This window comes from Enoplosus armatus, assembly GCF_043641665.1.
Source record: "Enoplosus armatus isolate fEnoArm2 chromosome 16 unlocalized genomic scaffold, fEnoArm2.hap1 SUPER_16_unloc_1, whole genome shotgun sequence".
NCBI classification, from domain to species: Eukaryota; Metazoa; Chordata; class Actinopteri; order Centrarchiformes; family Enoplosidae; genus Enoplosus; species Enoplosus armatus.
Genome location: NW_027261190.1, coordinates 47,531 through 70,264, shown reverse-complemented (window position 1 = coordinate 70,264; position 22,734 = coordinate 47,531). Strand labels below are relative to the sequence as shown.

General features: G+C 41.8%; 1 protein-coding gene across 1 annotated transcript; it reads right to left on the bottom strand.

Annotated features, from left to right (window-relative positions):
* Positions 1-1,276: 1,276 nt before the first annotated feature.
* Positions 1,277-15,982, bottom strand: LOC139307129 (interleukin-17 receptor D-like). The gene is made up of 11 exons (XM_070931013.1): positions 15,742-15,982; positions 9,315-9,473; positions 8,675-8,793; positions 6,162-6,285; positions 5,846-5,884; positions 4,965-5,110; positions 4,774-4,848; positions 4,215-4,281; positions 3,641-3,784; positions 3,279-3,451; positions 1,277-1,822 (listed from the first exon to the last, which is right to left on the bottom strand). The coding sequence occupies exons 1-11, from the start codon at positions 15,980-15,982 to the stop codon at positions 1,277-1,279; spliced, it is 1,833 nt and encodes a 610-aa protein (XP_070787114.1).
* Between the last annotated feature and the right edge of the window lie 6,752 nt (positions 15,983-22,734).

Genomic DNA, 22,734 nt, shown 5'->3' with positions numbered 1-22,734 from the left:
GATCCCTTTAACTTAACCCAATATGCTTTAAACAGTCTATGGCTCACAACGATGCCTCCTCCAACCGGGTTGCCAGACCTTGTTGCTCAAGTCACTAAACTGTAATTACAATTTGAATTGTTAATTATATATACACGCGAAAGGTTCATAATTAACAAACCAATCCTTCACTTAAAAACTAAAATGGCATCTCATCAACTGTATTCAGACATGGTTGATTACCAAAATTATTCTAGACAGATAGAGGTTTTTCTGCAGCCTGGCAACCTACAGCATCGACAATACCTCCCATTCAGTCATACACAAATGTCATGAATAAGCCATATATGACATATTTGATGAGCCAAAGAAAACTTGTTTTAATCTTATTTTATTAGATGATTAGATGCATAAAAGAAAATCTAAATTTCACAAAAATACAACACAAAATGCAAGACAACTCACATTTATCCACGTCACCTTACATCAGCATAACATTACAAATGATGGGACCTATTAATCCATTCTTGAATATATGAGATATGCACATGTATACATAAACTATAAGCATGACTGTAAACATACATGTATACAATGTTCAGTATGTACTTCAAGGCAAACATTCTCAAACGATAACTTCAATAACTCGCGTATGAGATTAATTGTTTATTTATGTACAATGCTTGTATTACAAGTTTTTCATTTCATAATAACTTCACATGACACTGCAAGAAAACAAACAGAAAATGTCTTTTGTAAGACTAAGATAGCTTTTTTGACCATTACACACATTACTGGACGTTCTTTTAACAAATCCTTCCTGTACACACACACACACACACACATATACCATGTTAACACATTTTAGAGGTCAAAGTGCACTGCTGCTGCCATTGCAGCACAACTGAGGCAGAGGTGATTAGTTGGTCAATTATTTAAGGGAACCGTTAAGTTTGTGGCCATCATCAGTGTCTATCTTCAGGTAGTCTGACTCACCGGATGTAGGCTGTTGGGATAAGACTGCCATTGGCCAACTATTTCAGTCTGCGTGTTACCGTTTTGCAAGGGCACAGTCACTGCATCCTGGGCTTAGCGCTGTCCAAGACGATTGTGATTGGTTTAAAGAAATACAAACAAGCCAGAGCGTTTTTTTCTCCTGTCCCAGAATGATAATGGGTTGAGCTAGACCTTTCTCCGAAGTGTGGAGATAGGTCTGGCTATGTAAGCCAACTATTCTCCTATACTGGGCTGAGGACCACCATTAAGTTAGGGCGTATCGGATTGCTTTTTTTAGTGTTTAGTTCCCTCCCTCCACAGAGTGATACCTTTTTGCCCTCATTGCCATCCCAGCCTCGTAGATTGCTAACTGCAGAGCTGCTCCGGCTGGTGACTTAGAAAAGCCCTCCTCTGAGATGTAGTTTATCTTCAGGTAACCCCCCGGCCTATGCAGAGCCACTCCATGGAGGTGGGAGAAGAGCAGCGGTAAGTCACTTGTCAGCGTGTAGTGAGATACCAGCCTCAGCTCAGTGGGAATGTCTGTTTCCTCAGAGTACTCAAAAATGGCCGCCATGTATTTGGACATGTCCTGGCCCCTGGCTTTGGCTCGTCCCACCTCCTCTCCGACAAGTCTGATGGCTACATCAGAGCTGAAGGCGTTGGACCCAAAGTCCAGCCCTCTGTCTGCCTCATCTTTGTTGTCACCCTCTGGCTCTGGCTTAGGTCTGCGATTGAAGCCCCAAGAACAGATCACCAAGATAAAGTCGCTCTCCCGGATCTGACGGCAGTGCCAGGCCATACTGCCCTCCTCAGCCACGCTCAGAGAGTCCCACAGGTCCAAGCACACCTGGGAAGAACAAAGGAGAACACTGTCACGACAAAGTGTTCTAATAACACATTTTACACACCCCTATTTCATATTAAAGAAAAGATTGAAACACAGAAATTGTCAATATAATAATTAGCTTTGTAAGATGACAGTTATCCTTTTTTGTATTTCCGTCCTAGCCTTGTGGACAGTGGACCCTTGGGGGCTTACTGGGGTGGGGGGTGGGGTTTCCCATCCAGTCTACATGTGTTTTGTGGACTTGGAGAAGGCTTATGACCGTGTCCCCGGGGGGTCCTGTGAGGGGTACTGTGGGAGTATGGGGTCATCGGGGCCGTTGCTACAAGCCACCTGGTCCTTATATGTATATGTGTATATATATATATATATATATATACTGTATATATATATATATATAGTGCAAGCTGTATCTGTATATTCTGCACAAAAGTCAAATACGTTTTCGATGGGTGTCCCTTGTCACAGATTCTGTTTGTGATATTCATGGACAGGATCTCAAGGCACAGCCGGGAGAGGAGAGTGTTTGGTTTGGGGACTTCAGAATTGCTTCTCTGCTCTCTGCAGATGATGTGGCTCTGTTGGCTTCATCAGATTGTGACCCACAGCATGCACTGGGGCGGTTTGCAGCCGAGTGCAAAGTGGTCGTGATGAGAGTCAGCATCTCCAAGTCCGAGGACATGGTTCTCTCCTGGAAAAAGGTGGATTGCTCCCTGCCTGAGCAATCTGAGTTACTGCCTCAAGCAGGGAGTTCAAGTATCTCGGGGTCTTGTTCACGAGTGAGAGTAAAATAGAGCGTGAGATCGACCAGCGGATTGATGCGGTGTCAGCACTAATGCAGGTGTTGTATTGAACTGTTGTGGTGAAGAGGGAGCTAAGCCGGAAGGCAAAGCTTTTGATTTACCACTCGATCTACCTTCCAACCCCTAGCTATGGTCATGAGCTTTGGGTAAGGACCGAAAGAATGAGATTGGGTATACAAGCGACCGAAATGAGTTTCCTCATCAAGGTGGCTGGGGTCAGCCTTAGAGATAGGGGGAGGACCTCAAAAGGGATCCGAAGGGAGCTCGGAGTAGAGCCGCTGCTCCTTTGCATCGAAAGGAGCCAGTTGAGGTGGTTCGGGCATCTGATCAGGATGAATCCTGAGCGCCTTCCTTTGGAGGATTTCTGGACATGTCCAACTGGTAGGAGACCCCGGGTTAGACCCAGAACACGTTGGAGGGATTACATATCTCATCTGGCCTGGGAACGCCTCGAGATCTCCCTAGAAAACATTGCTAGGGAGAGGGATGTCTGGACCACCTTGGTTAGCCTGCTGCCACCGCGTGCCCGGCCCCGGATAAGCAGTAGAAAATGAATGGATGGATGTATTCATAATTTGTTTCTGCCTGTCCGATTCCACTGAATCAGCACACCTGTAGGAAAAGGCATTAGAGCCACGACATGTCATGTCCACTACCTGAGTGGCCATGTGTTGTTGTATGAAGGCCCCTAACTGCATGACAGCTTTGACATGAGCGGGCCCATCATAACTGCTGTAGCAAATCAGAAGACGAGGAGGGGTCAGCCTGTTTCTGGGCAATGCCATCACTTCCTCCTGAGTCCCGCTTTCTTGATGCTGCTTGATAACATCTGAATGGATGAAAATAAGAAATCTGGTTGTATTTCACATCATGCCAGTAATGGAAAAGACAGAACAGAGGTACAAGAAAGGTTCTCTGTCAAATGGTGTAAAATGGATTATTATCATGACTTATTTTGATTAGCTTTCATGAAATGCAAGCAGTGATTTTACATGAAGTATTTGGTTTGTCTTCGCACCTGGTTTTATGTCAAGTTTCTTCATCTGCAGCTTGGGCCTCCTCCTGGTGAGAGCAGCCAGTAAGACTACAAGTATGGCTACCACAGCCAGGCCCAGTGGAAGCATCAAAGCCCAGGAGAGAGTGACAGAGAGTTGCAAGGCACCTTCTGAGGAGTGGGGAGTTGTGATTACATGATAATTCAGTGACAGACCTTAAAGAAGTAGTTTGACATTTTGGAAAATGCGTTACTAATTACTGCCGAGAGTTAAAATGAGATGATTGATACCACTGTCATGCCTGTGTGCTAATTATGGAGCTAGAGCTGGGAGTAGATTATTTTAGTTTAGCATAAAGACTGGAAGCATAATAAGAATATTTCCCCAAATTCCAAAGTATTACTTAAAGGGATGAAAGACTGATGGGATTGATCACACATGTATTAAATATACACAGACTGTATTCATGGTCCAACAGACACTTAAATATTATATCACTTATATCTCCACAACAAAATGAAAAGAGAGGTTTGCATAGCACCTACTATGATGCATAGTGATTGTGTGGATCAGCAGCAATAAAACAACCTCCCCCACCTTTTTGAATGTGCATGACTTGAACACTGAATGTTTTCCTCACTGCATCCACTTCGTTAGCTGCAATCTGTGAAACAAGAAATGTTGAGCATGACAGTTCATTCTTGACCTTGTAGATTGACAAAATAAACTTCTTTTGGGGGCCACTTGGGGGCAGCGCAACAAGCTGTAAACAAAACACTGACACATCACCTTATAAAGTTGATATATCGACTGTGTTGGCTAACAGCCTATTTATCCAGAAGACATGGAGCAACATTAGCATTAATTTGGGGTTGTGATGATGAATGCAAGTCCAATATTCACTCTCCTTTTATCTCTGTTTTGCTCTCCACCAGCTCTTGAGGGGAAATATCTGGCTAAATGCTAAATGCCGATGGTTGAAAATTAATGCATAAAATATATAGATAGTCCATATAATACATATTTTTTGAGACTGGTATTTCAATATAATTTATTAAACACAAAGCCCCTGAGATTAGGTTGAAAACAGTTGTAGTTTTATATATTATGCAATCAGTGTTAAGGATAGAATAGTTATAATCCACTTTTATTTTACCTCACAAGTGTAATTGGTTCCTTCTTGAAGGCCATTCAGCTGATAGCTGTGATGAGTTTTGTTGTTGGTGGAATTCTAAGGAAATTAAATACAAGTATTCAGTTCACTTAATTATCAAATAGTTCCGTAATACACATAATAGAAGCAAGGCATTGGCAAAATATAAAGCTGCAGAAGTTGAAACAACTCACAGGTGTTATGTCTGTGTATTTCATTATGCCGTTTGCGTAACACAGTGAGAAGTAGCTTCTGATGCCCAGGTTCGGGGGAGCCAGGTTAAAGGTCACTATGATGGCAGTCCCTTCATGTTGGACCTCAATATATTTGGGATACCAGTCTACAACCAGACCATAAAATATTGACATGATGTCAAGCTGATCATAAGAAGAAACGGTAACGCTTCATTTTACAGGTCCGCAAATTTCATGATAAGTAGGTGATAATTACATGCATACATACATTTCAAGGAAAGTAATACGAAGTTAACTGATATCTAGATAGTTCCTACTAGCTAAACCCTGTTCCGTTGCCATCTCATCTGTCTCCGGTTCTGGTGCCCATTCCGGCGCCACTCCCCCACTGGGTCCCCCCACCCCGGACTTGAAAACCTTCTCCTCCTGCAGGGCCAAAGCTCCTGTGCTAGCTTCCAGACCCTTGTCGGTAGCACAGGGAAGACTTTGTTTTCCTCCTGGGCAGATCGACTTCAGGGCTAACCCCCTTCACTTTTACCCAACAGCTGGGAAGCAAAACGCAGGAATTTCTTGGTTATTGAAGAGCTGCAGCATTTATTCATGGATTGATAGATTTTCAGCAAGTTTAACTTTTGTGAAAAATCGAACCGCAACTGCTTATTAGGAAAGAGCACAATATAATTCTTAAATAATTTTGCAGTAATTTTGGACACATTTAGGGGTAATTTGGGGATAATTTCAAAGAAATTTCAAATACGTAACTTGCTAATTATCACCTACTTTCCATGAAATTTGTGGACCTGTAAATTGAAGCATTACCGAAGAAGGAAAACATTTATTGTTATACCAGACTTTATTTGGGAACTATGAGAAATTCTCACCTTTTTTGCACTGCTCAAGACCGTTCTTCTCTGCACATGCTGCAAAACCAGCGCATATTACTATAAATTCACCATTGTTTTGACAATAGTCTTACTGAAAGATATATGATGAAAAGGGCAAAGTTTAGAGAGCAGAGAGCTTTCTGGGGACAGAGCAGGAGATGTCATTATATGTACAGTAAATAAGCCAAGAGAAGGAGGGATTTAGATTTTGAAGGTTACCCTGAAGCAACCACAAAGTTCACTGAAACTGTGTGTGTGTGTGTGTGTGTGCTTTATGAGATAATATCTAGTCTAGAGCTTAAAGTAGTCTTACAGCGTGTGGAAAAGATCTTGCTGTGGTAGAACCTCTCCCACTCCTCAGGCACTGGCAGAGCCATGACGGTAACAGCATACTGGGACCCAAGGGAGAGGCCGGGGAAAGGGTCTGACTTGTACACCTGCAGAATTCAGTGGCAATTATGACTTCAAACACACTGCACACTTATCTGATAAGCTGAGATAAGAGTTTTTGACATATTCTTTATTAGTGGTTAAATAGAACGGCTTTCTCATACAAAGTCTCATATATATTGCTGTTATATATTATATATATTCATCCATCTATTTGCTATACCCACTTATCCTTGAGAGTCACAGGGGGGCTACAGCCAATCCCAGCTGACATATGTTTATCAACACTTTCCCCAAAGAATTGTTGAGTCGAGTTGCCATTTTATGTGATGTGACGTTGTGTGTTTTTGATTGAATTTGAACTTTTTACTTACTTTTTTGTAGGATGATTTGATTTGAGCATATGCAGATTTGGATATGAGACTTGGACTTGGTTATGGTCAGATTTGCCTCCCAGAGTACCAGAATACTAGTACAGAGTGGTCATTGCAGCCTGTAGCTCTGGTACTAACTTGTGGTTCTTTCATGAAACATTTACCATTAAATAGATATCACGTTTTTTAAAACATGATCCCTGTCTTTCATAGGCAACAATATGGTGTTTATGCATTGCAGTTCTTAAAAGTCACTTGTTGGTTTAACACTTGCTACACTTTAACAATTTCACACTTTTCTTTATTGTATGATGACGCCTCAAGGACATGTATGGATGTGTTAATGACCTTTGGTATGGTCCAGAATACTTAAATAATCTGTTGATTTCATGAGTCTGTTCTTAAAGCTGTGTTATTATTGGTTCTGTTAGTTAAATTATAAAGCTTGTATGTAAGGTGAAGCATGCTTTAGTGAAGTAATGCTAGATTAAAGCTGCATTTCATGTGTGATTTGTGCTATTTTCCAATGCTTTATGCGAATACATATTTCATATACATATTCTATAGGTGAGTTCAAATGCTCACCTATAGGACTCCATTAGAGATTGTCATTAAGTTGAGTTAAAAGGGTTAAAAAGTGGTATTTGAGTATAAATGATAGTAATGCTAATTCATTTTCAATCTAAAGCATATAATCCAAGGAAAATTGTAAAGCTATTGTGACATATTCCATCAGGATGTTAAAGTAAATGGACTCAAATGGTCTCACATATATAGTGCTTTTCAACCTTCATGGTTCCCACAGTTTTGGAGCTACAGCACTGTGTGTCATCTATAAAGGTTTTGTGAAGAGTTAGACCATCATTCAGCCAGGGATGCTATAGGACATAGTTTTTACATGTAAAACAATTAACACAATATACGTTATATTAACGTACATCACCCCTGTCCCCACTGCGTTACATTAACGCACCCACCCCCTACTGGACACTTTATCTGGACACTTTACTTTATTCTGGTCACTGCACTGTTGTTATTTATCTTATCTTATTTTTTATTTTTATTTTTATTCTTATTCTTATTTTAGCTTTTATATTCTACTTATTTGTTATCAAAACAATAGCACCTTCAGACCACAGCAAATTCCTTGTAATGTATGTTACTTGGCAATAAACAGTTTCTGATTCTGATTCTGATTCTGATTACAGAAACCGAAATGAAGCAGGTGGATAGCAACTTGTTGCCTAGTAATGGGCAAATTGCACTAATCTGTTTCTAATATGTCAGACATAAAATGCATCGTCGTGGGACATAGTGACGCAAATATCTCTTCTTTGAAACTGGCAGATTACATATAAAATTAGACAGATGAGTTGTGTACACAGGGTTGAGCAAAAATGATTTGTTTCAAAAACAAAATCAGCCCCATACAACCTATAGTTATCAAAATAAGGGTTATTAGAAACCTCACCGTTTTCATCGTTTACCAAGTCAAACACAGTAATGTGTGTTCCTTTCATTGGATTAAGTGTTAATGTGGTTTAAATGTATGCATGTGGAGTTCCCACCGTTGTGAGCATGTCCAATGGTGTATGGTGTCATAGTCCTTCAGGACATTCTCATAACAAAAGGCTAAATAACAGACTTCCTGTGACGTTGCCTCTCGTGTGATAATTACAGCTTTTGAATGATCTTGATGAGCTTGATAAAATCATAAGGGCATATTTTCAGTTTTTCTGAAGGATGATGTCACTGTTATCCCACCCAAAATATAACATAATTTCATAAACACCAGGTCATAATGTGAGAGTATGTCCAGAAGCTAAAAGATACTGGCTGCTGGTGTGTCTTCCCAGGGGAAAGTCTTTGGTCTTTGGGGTGGGAAAGATTTAAGATCCACTCCCTGATGAAATAATCTGTAATCAAAATGTAAATGTATTTATATTCAAAGTATTGCTTAGTTGTTTGTTGTTGAGAACTGCTTTTAACAAGAATTTGCGTTAAAAGTGGCATTCTAGGCAGAAAAAGAAGCACAGACCAAAGCGAGCGGGGCCCTTCCTACCCTTTGAGCATGTGAAGCCGGGATGGAGAGGTTACGGTGGAAGAGAAAGAGCTGACAGGCAACACCAGACCCTCCCAAAGCCTGGAGGGACACCTGAAAGCCTCGCAGGAAGGCGATGCCTGCAGCAAACACAAAAGGACAGCGTGAAGTCAGTGTCACGGACTCGGCAAGCCATCATCTAAGTTGCATACAAACTCCAAAGTCAAATGCATGTGTGTGCTGCTTGTGTTACACCAGTTCAGTGCATGCTCAATTAAACTTTTAACAAGAAAGTCTGTTATACTGTCACCTGTCAAAGCCTGGAATAATTCAACGAGCTGTCTCTCATACCTGTACTTAGAAGCATTCTCATAATGCAAGGCATAATTTTCGCCTTTCAAAAATAATTCACTGTATGTCACCTGAAGTAAATCTTCTTTATGTCAAACCCTGATATGACAAATTATTTGGGGGACGTAACTCCTGCCTGACATGGTATTTTAATTTCAAAACTGGCTACAGTCTTAAAAACTGACCAAACAACTGTATGACTTTCGCCCCAATTTAAAGACATGCTATGTATCCTTATCACAACCGCATACAGAAATTGGCTTTAGAATATAGGATGAGAGTATTTCGTTGTCAATCTGTATCAACATACCATAGTAACTGGGCTTCCAGGAGACAACCATTGTGTCATATTTGGGGTTTGGCTCATGTACAAACTCAATCTTCACATCATTTGGTGCTTGGACATAGTGCTGACAGATTTTAGGGTCTCCTTCTCCTAGCAACTCAAAACATGGCCATGGAATACAACCTGAGGAGAAATAACAATGACACATAGAATATCAAAGTGTTTTGCTGCAAAAGACATTCTCAGTACATGATGATTTCTTGACAGTGCACAAGTCAGCAATCAATACATTTCTGGATATCTAATATGAAAGGAAACAGGATGTTTTAGCAAGACCGGGCTACAGTCATGCTAACGGCTATGAGGTTGTACTTGTTAGCATGCATGGATAAGCGTAAATACAGTAAGATTGTTATTCACGTCGGCGGTAATGACTCCCGGTTACGCCAATCGGAGGTCACTAAAATTAACGTGGAGTCGGTGTGTTCGTTTGCAAAAACTATGTCGGACTCCGTAGTTTTCTCTGGGCCCCTTCCCAATTTGACCAGTGATGACATGTTTAGCCGCATGTCATCATTCAACCGCTGGCTGTCGAGGTGGTGTCCAGCAAACGATGTGGGCTTCGTAGATAATTGGCGGACTTTCTGGAGGAGACCTGGTCTGATGAGGAGAGACGGCATTCATCCCACTTTGGATGGAGCGGCTCTCATATCTAGAAATCTGACCGACTTTATTAGTGAACCAAAACCGTGACAACCCAGAGTCCAGACCAGGATGCAGAGTCGCAGTCCTACACGCTTCTCTGCGCTTCCATTAGAGCAGTTACCCACCCAAAACCCCATAATGACTGTGTCTCCCCCCCGACCACTTAAATTAATTCAATCAAAATTAAACAGGAGAGCAGTCATTAATAAAAACCTAATAAAAATTAAGACCACCACTGCTATAGGACAAAACAATAGGAAAATTAAGTGTGGACTGTTAAATATCAGATCTCTGTCATCTAAAGCTGTATTAGTAAACAAGCTAATATCAGATAATCATTTTGATCTACTGTGCTATTATTACAGCTATTATTACAGCTGTAACTACTATCATCAGTCATATTTCCATTATTATTATAATTATAGCTGCTATTTCTACTGCTAGTCCGTCTGTCGGTCTGTCTATCTGTGTCTTTATGTCTATCTCTCTCTCTGTCTCTTTCTGTCTGTCTGTCTGTCTCTCCCCCTCTCTCTTTCTCCCTCCCTCTCTATGTCTCTCTCTCTCTCCCTCTCTCTCTCTTTCTCAAACCCAACCGGTCAAAGCAGATGACCGCCCACCTAGAGTCTGGTTCTGCTTGAGGTTTCTGCCTCTTAAAAGGAAGTTTTTCCTTGCCATTGTCGCCAAAGTGCTTGCTCATGGTGGGAACTGTTGGGTCTCTGTAATAACATTATATTATTATTATTATCAAAGTGTTTTTATTGAATTTTCTGTTCAAACAACAAACATCCCATTCAAAAAAAAAAAATAAATAAAATAAAAAAAATAAAATAAAATAAAATAAAAAAATAAATTAAAAAAAAGACAGCAGGACTCAAAACATACATCTCAAATACAGGTCTAAACCACAGACAAAACAGTAACAAGACATACCATACTAATATCAGACATCAGACATACCCATCACCCATGTGGGAAGGGAAGGGAAGGAGGGGGGGGGGGTCAAAAGCTGCCATCTATGTTGGGGCTAATTAGAACTCATGTTCAAAGTAGGAAATAAAAGGCTGCCAGACCGTAGAGTACTTCTTAGTGTTGCCCTGCAAGGTGAATCTAATATGTTCTAATTTAAGGTGTGCCATCACCTCTTCTACCCATCGTTTATGGGATGGCGGTGTCGCCTTTATCCAGTTAAGTAGGATCAATCTCCTAGCCAGCAATGAAGAGAATGCTATTGTTTTCCTTTGAGAGATTGTTAGTGGCGCTTCCCTTGGTGTCACACCAAAGATGGCTGTCAGAGGGCCGGGCTCTATATCTTTGTTATAGATTGACGAGAAAGTTCTAAAAATTCTGGCCCAGAACTCTTTCAGCTTGGGACAGGACCAGAACATATGACCTATATTGGCTGGCACCTGTTTACATCTAGGGCAAGTCGGATCAGCCCCCTGATACATTCTTGCCAGTTTGTCCCTTGAGAAATGAAGTCTGTGTAAGACCTTAAACTGTATCAATCCATGTCTAACACATACAGAAGAAGAGTGTATTAGTTCCACTGCCCGTCTCCAGTCAACATCTGATATGTCCAATTCTAACTCTTCCTCCCACTTCCTTTGTAAGATATCAAGGGATGGGGAAGCCACCTTCTGGATGCTCACATAGAGCGTGGAAACCGTCCCTTTAAGAGTTGGATTCATGTCTAGCAGCCCATCTATCCATCCACTCCGCGGCAACTCAAGGGATGAGGCGAATGTCTTTTTCACAAAATCTCGAACCTGAAAATATCTTAAGTAATTCGTCTTTGAGGGGATTCCATATTCCTTCTCCAACTGAGCAGCAGACATGAAAACACCACCTTTAAAAAGATTTTTGACGCATTCCACCCCAGCTCTATACCATTCCCTAAATGCTGTTCCCCCAAGGGCCGGGGAGAATAAGTGATTGCCATAGACGGGAGCAGACAGGAGGGCGTTTCTATTTTTAAAATGTGTTCTGAATTGGACCCAGATTTTGATAGAGTCACATACAACAGGGTTGTTTGTGTAAAGGTGTTTGCTTAAGGGCAGAGGAGCGCAGACCAGGGAGCATAGGGACACCGGGCTAGATGCATATCTTTCCATATGTACCCACACTGGAGTTTCATCGTCATCCAACTTTGAGACCCAAAACAACACCTTATGTATATTAGCAGCCCAATAATAGTGCATATAATTTGGTAGGGCCAGGCCTCCCTCTTCCCTCTGTCTCTCAAGGAACTCCCTTCTTATCCGGGGGACTTTTTTTTCCCAGATAAAGGTGGATGTACATTTATTCAGTTCTTTAAAAAATGACTTCGGTATGAAAATTGGTACCGTCTGGAATAAATAGAGGAACCGTGGCATTATGTTCATTTTAACAGAATTTATCTTCCCTGCTAATGATAGGGGGAGGGATGACCACCTTTCCATATCTAATTTTGCCGTATCCAATGTTACTTTAAAATTATGATTAAATAAATCTTTATACCTCCTTGTTACATTGATACCTAAATAGGTAAACTTATCCTTATTTGTTGTAAAGGGATAGGCCTGGAATGAAAGTTTCCTCGCCTGTTTATTAATTGGGAAAAGGACACTTTTTCCCAGGTTAATTTTATAACCCGACACCCTCCCATAGTCTTCGATAATACCAAGAGCTACCGGGATGTTCGTGACAGGATTCGACAGGAAGAGGAGGAGGTCATCAGCGTATAAAGACAACTTATGAATTTGCGTGCCCCTGTGTATTCCCCCGAGCTCAGCAGCATGCCTCAGCATTATTGCGAGGGGCTCAATTGCCACATCAAAGAGCATGGGCGACAAGGGGCAACCCTGCCTTGTCCCCCGAAACAGAGGAAAAGGTTCAGATATTATATTGTTTGTTCTTACCATAGCCTGGGGGTTCGCATAAATTATCTCAATCCACGAGCGAAATTTAGGACCGAATCCGAATCTCTCGAGGGCCGTGAACAGATAGAAATACTCTATTCTATCAAAGGCTTTGTGGGCATCCAGGGAGATCACAATCTCAGGCTCAATGTTATCTTCAGCAGTGTATATCACATTAAACAAGCGACGGAGATTACTGGAAAGTTGTCTACCAGCAACAAACCCTGTCTGGTCAGGATGAATTATTTTACTTATAACAAGCTCAATCCTAGCCGCCAATATTTTGGCCAATATCTTATAATCACAGCCAAGTAGACTCACTGGGCGGTATGATTCACATTTAAGTGGGTCTTTATTTTTCTTAAGGAGTACAGAGATCAAAGCCTGTGACATTGTTTGAGGCAAAGCTTTTTTATCAAGGACCTCCCTATATACTCCACAAAGCAGGGGTATCAGTTTAGAAGCGAATGTTTTATAAAACTCACTTGGGAACCCATCAGGGCCCGGCGCTTTGCCTGTCTTCATATTCCGAATCGCATTCTCTATCTCCCTAGCCGTCATGGGTCCCTCTAATCTATCCCTATCTGCGTCATCTAGGGATGGTATTTCCAGATTTTCAAAAAAATTTTTCATTCGTTCCTTGTCATCTGTTTCTGAAGTATACAGATCCTTATAAAAAGATTTAAATTGGTCGTTAATACCCTTCTGATCTATAATTTTGTTTCCCAGGTTATCTCCTATCTGTACTATCCTGCCAGCAGCTGCTGATTGCTTCAACTGGTAGCTCAGGAGCTTACCCGCACGCTCACCATGCTCATAGAGATCCTGTCTTGACCTAAGATATAGATCCTCCTCACATTGACTTATCAAGACATCATATTCAGTTTGGAGCAAAATCCGCTTTCTATGTAGCTCCTCAGAGGGAGTCATAGAATTTGCCAGGTCAACTTCTTTTATTGCTTTTATTAATTCCGTGGTACGTTTCATCTTTCTCTTCCTTTCACCAGCACTGTATGAAATTATTTGTCCTCGTAAATAAGCTTTTAAGGATTCCCACAGAGTGCCATTACTTATATCAGGGGTATCATTAAGTTCTAAGAAAAAGACTATTTGCGAGTTTATGAATTTTGTAAAATCATCATCTGCCAATAGCCTGCTATTAAGGCGCCACATTCTCTGAGGTGGCGTATTCTCAGGAAAGTGAAGTTTCAACATGACCGGGCTGTGATCAGATATTACTATACCAGTGTATTCTACATCTGTTACTATAGAAGTCAGTTTATTATCTAATAAGAAATAGTCAATTCTAGTATATGTTTGATGTGGTGGGGAGTAAAAGGAGTACTGTCTGGAGGTTGGGTTTATGAATCTCCATGGATCAAACACACCATATGCTTTACAAAAAGAGTTAATGCATTGTGCTGATTTACTTAATACATTGGATGTTGGGCTAGAGCGGTCCAAGGTTGAGTCTAGGACACAGTTTAGGTCTCCCCCTAGAATCAGATTATGAGCGTCCAAATTAGGCAGTAATGAGAATAAGTCCTTAAAAAATTGAACATTATCCCAATTGGGTGCGTATATGTTTGCCAACACCACTGGCATATTGAATAATTTTCCAACCACAATAACATATCGACCATGTTTATCTTTTATAGTAGTTGTTTCTACGAATTGTACATTCCTGTGTATAAGGATGGCCACTCCTCGACTCTTACTATTGAAATTTGAGTGATAAATCTGATTGAATCCCCCCCTACAAAGCTTGAGGTGGTCCTTGTTCAACAAATGCGTCTCCTGTAAGTAAACTATCTCCGCTCCCTGGTCTCTCAAATGCGAAAATATCTTACTCCGTTTAGCCGGCTTATTGATCGCCCTTACGTTCCAGCTCATCAATTTTGTGTCCATTCTGCTCGCATCCATGTTTGGTGCCATGTCAGGAGTCCGCAGCCCGGAATCACCATTGCACCCCTATGATACCCACTTTCCGGATCACACCTTGAAGATTTGGCAGCAAAAACAAAAAGGTTAAAAGGAGAGGGTCTGGGGAGGGAGGGGGGGGTGTCACACACACAGACACAGCTAACACATAACACATTACATATATGAACGCTAACACAGTGCTCTTTAACGAGCTCTCTCGTGGCCAACCGGTCCATCATCCTCCTACACACCAAGCCTACCGTGTGCGGCTCCGTGTATATCACCCCCTAACCTTAAAAGTATAACATCACCCCTTTGACTTAATCACCTCATGGGAAAAACAAACAGAGGGAGCTCTCAAGAGCAAGATCCTAAATAATGTAAAATATTAAAAATAGAAATAAAAGGCAATACCATAGGCAGTAGGCAACAATAGCCAAGGGGGAAAAATCAATTCTTAAACCTTGAATAAGACAAAACAATAATATGACAGGGCAACCGTAGCTCCTAGGATGGGATGAGAATTATATATCTATATACAAAGAAAAAAAAAAAATATATATACATACACCCAGCAATATATGTGAGTGCATGTGCATATCCCCACTTAAATACACACTGAAACAAATATTTCTTTGTCAATATTGTCAAATCTAGTCAACAAAATCCTGCTTGCAGTAGTCATCCCATTTCAACAGTGTAAGCATGTGTACATTTCTACTTAGCCAAGCTGAAACCAGTCTATATGCTTCACCCAGGGTTCAGTTTCTTCTTGATGTAATCCACGGCGTCTTTTGGGCTCTCGAAGATTTTCGTTTGCCCTCCTTCTGGCGTAATCACCAGGGTTGCCGGGTAACGCAGCCCATATCTGATCCCCGTGCAGGCCCGCAGGAGGCTTCTTGCTTCTTTGAAGGCTGCTCTCTTACTGTTTACCTCCTGGGTGTAGTCCGGGAAGATGTGAATCTGTCCGCTCCGACCCTCCGGTGTTCTCTCCATTTCTCTCGCCTTCTTCATTATCTCCTCTTTCTCTGTAAAGTAGTGACATCTCACGACGAACGCTCTCGGCGGAACTCCGTTCCCGTCTCGTCTCGCGCCGAGTGTCCGGTGTGCTCGATCAAGCGTCGGTGTTACTGCTAGTCCCAACTTGTCTTTCAGCAAGCCCGCCATAAAGTCTGACGGCTTTTTGCCCGTCTCGGCCCCTTCTCTTACCCCCACGACACGTATGTTGTTGCGTCGTGATCGTGCCTCGAGGTCTTCACTCCGTCCCCTCAGCTTCAGTACCTCCTTCTCCATTTCTTTCAGTTTTGTCTCAATGTTGGTTATGCTGTCAGACTGACCATTCAATATTTCATCCACCTCTTTTTTCCGTTCGTCCATCCTATTAGCCAAACTGCTAGTATGATCGCTAATCAGCCTCACCTCCCCACGTAGCAACTCAAACTGAGCTTTAGCATTCTCTTCCACGCTCCTAGCCCATTTTTCCATCTCGGCCTTCGTCTCTTTCCTTCCTTTCTCTACTTCTTCTTTGCACCTCACGATCTCGGTCTTTGTCTCCTCCCTGTATTTCGTATTCTCAACGTTGCCGTTTTTAATCTCGGACATCATATCCTTAGCCCACTGAGGCATGTCGTCGGCACGTGTTAGGCTAATATCACCCTTGCTAGCCGAGGAGGTCAAGTTGCTAACCACCGGCGGCTTTTCTCCGCCCGTTCGAGTCGATCTGGAGGTCATTTTCGGTCGTAAACTGCACTGAGAACGCACTCGTTCACTCCCAAAACAGAATCTTATTCGTCCAGCCCCCCCAAAATGATACAAATATGGCGATATTAATATTTTTGACTACTTTTACACGGAGCCTCCGCACACACGTCTTCACACGGCAAAGCACATCCGGAAGTCTTCCTGTAATAACATTATAAAGAGTCGGTCTAGACCTGCTCTATTTGTAAAGTGTCATGAGATGACTTTTGTTGTGATTTGGCGCTATATAAATAAAATTGAATTGAATTGAATTGAAAAGAAATATTTCATTAAGAATATCTGTCCTAAATGATGATCTGCCAGATCTCATGCTTGTTAGTGCTGCAAAGCTGTCAGATGCAATAACAGTGTTATTTATTTCCTTCTCTTCTATCCACTGCAAGGCCAATAATATTGCCAATAGCTCTGAGGTATACTGACAAGTGGTCTGACACTCTTTTCCTAATATATGATTCAGTCACTCGGATATAAGCTGCTGCACCTGCACACCCTGTAACAGGATCTTTGGAGCCATCTGTGAATATGAACACAGAGTCTGAAAAATGCTGATCAAACTTTGCGGCATACTGAAAGTTGCTTTGACTTGTCCTTCAATTGCTGCTGTATATTGAGGTCTATACTTGGCAAGGAGAACAACCAGGGAAGAATGGAAGAAATTGAAACTGTGGGGCTGTACTGTAATTGATGGCCTTTGCATCACCAATCCACCCAAAACTTTTGTCTCATTATGTTCCCAGCATTCTGTTAAAACACTTTTGGCAGGATGTGTCATGTCTCGTCATTTACGTTAAGTTACCGTTTTTGTCTCATTTAGTCATGTTGTCTTGTCATTTCCTGTTTTATTTTGTAGTATTGTGTGCCCTCTCGTTTCAGAACATTTTACTTCCTGCCCTCGTGTTTCCCGCCTTTGTGATTGTCAGTCCCCCTGATTGTTTCCACCTGTGTTCACTCACCTCATGTTTAAATAGTCTGCGTCTCCCTTTGTCTTGTGGCAGTTTGTCTTGTCCTCAGTGCCATGATAACCAGCGGTAATTCCATGTCAAGATTTCCTGTTAGTCCCTGTGTGAGTTGTTTCAGTGTTCTTGTTAATTTGTTCACTTTACTGTCTTGTTTTTCCTAGTTTTGTTCCTCCACTTTTTGGGAGTGATTTTCTGTTGTTAACTTTGTAGATATCTCTTGCTTTGTCAAGCTTCATATTTTGTTATAAATAAATACTCTTTATTATATATTTGTACTTTGTTTGAGTCGTGTGTGTGGGTTCATTTTTTGCCTTGCTCAGTCGTGACAAGATGCATATCAGAATCAGAAACTGTTTATTACTAAGTAACATACATTACAAGGAATTTGCCGTGGTCTGAAGGTGCTATTGTTTTGACAACAAATATGTAGAATATAAAAGGTAAAATAAAAATAAGATAAGATAAATAACAAACAGTGTAGTGACCAAAATAAAGTGTCCAGTAGGGGGTGGGTGCGTTAATGTAACGCAGGGGGGACAGGGGTGATGTACGTTAATATAACGTATAACTTGTGTTTGTGTTCGGGGGGGGGTCAATGTAAGTTCGTCAGGTTGACTGCAGAGGGGAAGAAACTGTTTTTGTGGTGGGAGGTTTTGGTCTTGATGGACCGCAGCCTCCTGCCAGAGGGGAGGGGGTCGAACAGATGGTGTCCAGGGTGGGAGGGGTCAGCAGCGATCTTCCCTGCTCTCCTCAGGGTCCTGGAGGAGTACAGGTCCTGAAGAGATGATGTTCAGCTCCCTCAGGAGCTTGACGGAGCTTGACGGACTGGTGACTGGAGGTGCAGCTGTTGGTGTACAGGGAGAAGAGTAGAGGAGAAAGAACACAGCCTTGAGGGGAGCCGATGCTGATCGTCCGCGAGTCTGAGACGTGTTTCCCCAGCTTCACGTGCTGCTTCCTGTCAGACAGGAAATCTGTGATCCACCTGCAGGTGGGGTCAGGCACGTTCAGCTGGGAGAGCTTGTCCTGAAGAAGAGCCGGGACGATCGTGTTGAAGGCAGAGCTGAAGTCCACGAACAGGATCCTGGCATAGGATCCTGCGGAGTCCAGGTGCTGGAGGATGAAGTGTAGGGCCAAGTTGACGGCGTCGTCTACAGACCTGTTGGCTCTGTAGGCGAACTGCAGGGGGTCCAGCAGAGGGTCGGTGATGGATTTGAGGTGGGACAAAACCAGGCGTTCAAATGATTTCATGACCACAGAGGTCAGGGCGACGGGTGTGTAGTCATTTAATCCTGTGGGCCCTGGTTTTTTGGGGACGGAGATGATGGTGGAGGCCTTGAAGCAGGCTGGCACGTGGCATGTCTCCAGTGAGGTGTTGAAGAGGCTCTTGGCTTGTAGTTGGTGATCTGTCTGAGCCCCCTCCACACAGAAGCAGAGTCGTTGGAGGAGAACTGGTCTTGTAGTCTCTCTGAGTACAGTCGTTTAGCTTCCCTCACCGCCTTGCTAAACTTGTACTTGGCTTCCTTAAACTCTGCTCTGTTGCCACTCTTAAACGCCTCTTCCTTTTCCAACCTCAGCTGTCGCAGTCTTTCTGTGAACCAGGGTTTGTCGTTGTTATAACTCACCCTGGTCCGAGTTGGTACGCAGCAGTCCTCACAGAAGCTGATATATGAAGTCACAACCTCTGTGTACTCATCCAGACTGTTGGTAGCAGTCCTGAAAACATCCCAGTCAGTACAGTCCAAACACGCCTTCAGGTCCTCTGCAGCTTCACTGGTCCACTTCTTCGAAGTTCTCGCAACAGACTTAGAAAGTTTTAATTTCTGCCTGTATGCAGGAATCAGGTGGACTATGTCATGGTCAGAGTGTCCCAATGCAGCGCGGGTGACGGCGTGAAAAGCGTTAATGACTGTGGTGTAACAGTGATCCAGAGTCCAAATATACAACTGAGCGCCACAGGAAATCATTCCTGCCTGTGGCCATCAAACTGTTCAACTCCTCCCTCAGAGTGTCAGACACTCAGAAGAAACAGACTGGAAATCTGGACCTGCTTCTACATATACTACCTCACTATTACTTATTCTTAAATGTCAGTGCAATACATATATGGTCAAACACAATAGTGCAATACATACAGTGCATCCGGAAAGTATTCACAGCGCTTCACTTTTTCCACATTTTGTTATGTTGCAGCCTTATACCAAAATGGATTAAATTCATTTTTTTCCTCAAAATTCTACACACAACACCCCATAATGACAACGTGAAAAAAGTTTATTTGAGATTTTTGCAAATTTATTAAAAATAAAAAACCTGAGAAATCACATGTACATAAGTATTCACAGCCTTTGCTCAATACTTTGTTGATGCACCTTTGGCAGCAATTACAGCCTCAAGTCTTTTTGAATATGATGCCACAAGCTTGGCACACCTATCTTTGGGCAGTTTCACCCATTCCTCTTTGCAGCACCTCTCAAGCTCCATCAGGTTGGATGGGAAGCGTCGGTGCACAGCCATTTTCAGATCTCTCCAGAGATGTTCAATCGGATTCAAGTCTGGGCTCTGGCTGGGCCACTCAAGGACATTCACAGAGTTGTCCTGAAGCCACTCCTTTGATATCTTGGCTGTGTGCTTAGGGTCGTTGTCCTGCTGAAAGATAAACCGTCGCCCCAGTCTGAGGTCAAGAGCGCTCTGGAGCAGGTTTTCATCCAGGATGTCTCTGTACTTTGCTGCATTCATCTTTCCCTCTATCCTGACTAGTCTCCCAGTTCCTGCCGCTGAAAAACATCCCCACAGCATGATGCTGCCACCACCATGCTTCACTGTAGGGATGGTATTGGCCTGGTGATGAGCGGTGCCTGGTTTCCTCCAAACGTGACGCCTGGCATTCACACCAAAGAGTTCAATCTTTGTCTCATCAGACCAGAGAATTTTGTTTCTCATGGTCTGAGAGTCCTTCAGGTGCCTTTTGGCAAACTCCAGGTGGGCTGCTATGTGCCTTTTACTAAGGAGTGGCTTCCGTCTGGCCACTCTACCATACAGGCCTGATTGGTGGATTGCTGCAGAGATGGTTGTCCTTCTGGAAGGTTCTCCTCTCTCCACAGAGGAACTCTGGAGCTCTGACAGAGTGACCATCAGGTTCTTGGTCACCTCCCTGACTAAGGCCCTTCTCCCCCGATTACTCAGTTTAGATGGCCGGCCAGCTCTAGGAAGAGTCCTGGTGGTTCCGAACTTCTTCCACTTACGGATGATGGAGGCCACTGTGCTCATTGGGACCTTCAAAGCAGCAGAAATTTTTCTGTAACCTTCCCCAGATTTGTGCCTCGAGACAATCCTGTCTCGGAGGTCTACAGACAATTCCTTTGACTTCATGCTTGGTTTGTGCTCTGACATGCACTGTCAACTGTGGGACCTTATATAGACAGGTGTGTGCCTTTCCAAATCATGTCCAATCAACTGAATTTACCACAGGTGGACTCCAATTAAGCTGCAGAAACATCTCAAGGATGATCAGTGGAAACAGGATGCACCTGAGCTCAATTTTGAGCTTCATGGCAAAGGCTGTGAATACTTATGTACATGTGATTTCTTAGTTTTTTATTTTTAATAAATTTGCAAAAATTTCAAAAAAACTTTTTTCACATTGTCATTATGGGGTGTTGTGTGTAGAATTTTGAGGAAAAAAATTAATTTAATCCATTTTGGAATAAGGGTGTAACATAACAAAATGTGGAAAAAGTGAAGCGCCGTGAATACTTTCCGGATGCACTGTACATATGTATATATATATATATATATATATATATATATATATACACATACATACATATACATTGCTATTGTATATATTTTTTACTTTTATTTTTCATATTTGAAAATATTGTAAATGTGTATATTTTTATTTTCTATTTCTCATTTTTATATTTTTTACATACTTTCATTTCTAATTTATGCTGCTTTCTACTCTTGAATGGGAGCACCGGTACTGTACAATTTCCCCCTGGGGATCAATAAAGTATTTCTGATTCTGAATCTGATTCTGATATCCAATGTTATCCACATTCCTTTCAGTCCATTCTCTTTTCTGCTCCACAAGTGGCAAGTCCACATTGGGATGAAAATTACCCCACACAATATTTAGCCCATAATCTAACCCATTTAAACCATATTCGACTGCTACTGTATCAATATTCCAACCAAGTCCTTTACGTTGTTGTGAATATTCCCAACAACCACACAGCACATTTGTTGCAGGTTGTTCCTCATCAGATCCCTTTAACTTAACCCAATATGCTTTAAACAGTCTATGGCTCACAACGATGCCTCCTCCAACCGGGTTGCCAGACCTTGTTGCTCAAGTCACTAAACTGTAATTACAATTTGAATTGTTAATTATATATACACGCGAAAGGTTCATAATTAACAAACCAATCCTTCACTTAAAAACTAAAATGGCATCTAATCAACTGTATTCAGACATGGTTGATTACCAAAATTATTCTAGACAGATAGAGGTTTTTCTGCAGCCTGGCAACCTACAGCATCGACAATACCTCCCATTCAGTCATACACAAATGTCATGAATAAGCCATATATGACATATTTGATGAGCCAAAGAAAACTTGTTTTAATCTTATTTTATTAGATGATTAGATGCCTAAAAGAAAATCTAAATTTCACAAAAATACAACACAAAATGCAAGACAACTCACATTTATCCACGTCACCTTACATCAGCATAACATTACAAATGATGGGACCTATTAATCCATTCTTGAATATATGAGATATGCACATGTATACATAAACTATAAGCATGACTGTAAACATACATGTATACAATGTTCAGTATGTACTTCAAGGCAAACATTCTCAAACGATAACTTCAATAACTCGCGTATGAGATTAATTGTTTATTTATGTACAATGCTTGTATTACAAGTTTTTCATTTCATAATAACTTCACATGACACTGCAAGAAAACAAACAGAAAATGTCTTTTGTAAGACTAAGATAGCTTTTTTGACCATTACACACATTACTGGACGTTCTTTTAACAAATCCTTCCTGTACACACACACACACATATACCATGTTAACACATTTTAGAGGTCAAAGTGCACTGCTGCTGCCATTGCAGCACAACTGAGGCAGAGGTGATTAGTTGGTCAATTATTTAAGGGAACCGTTAAGTTTGTGGCC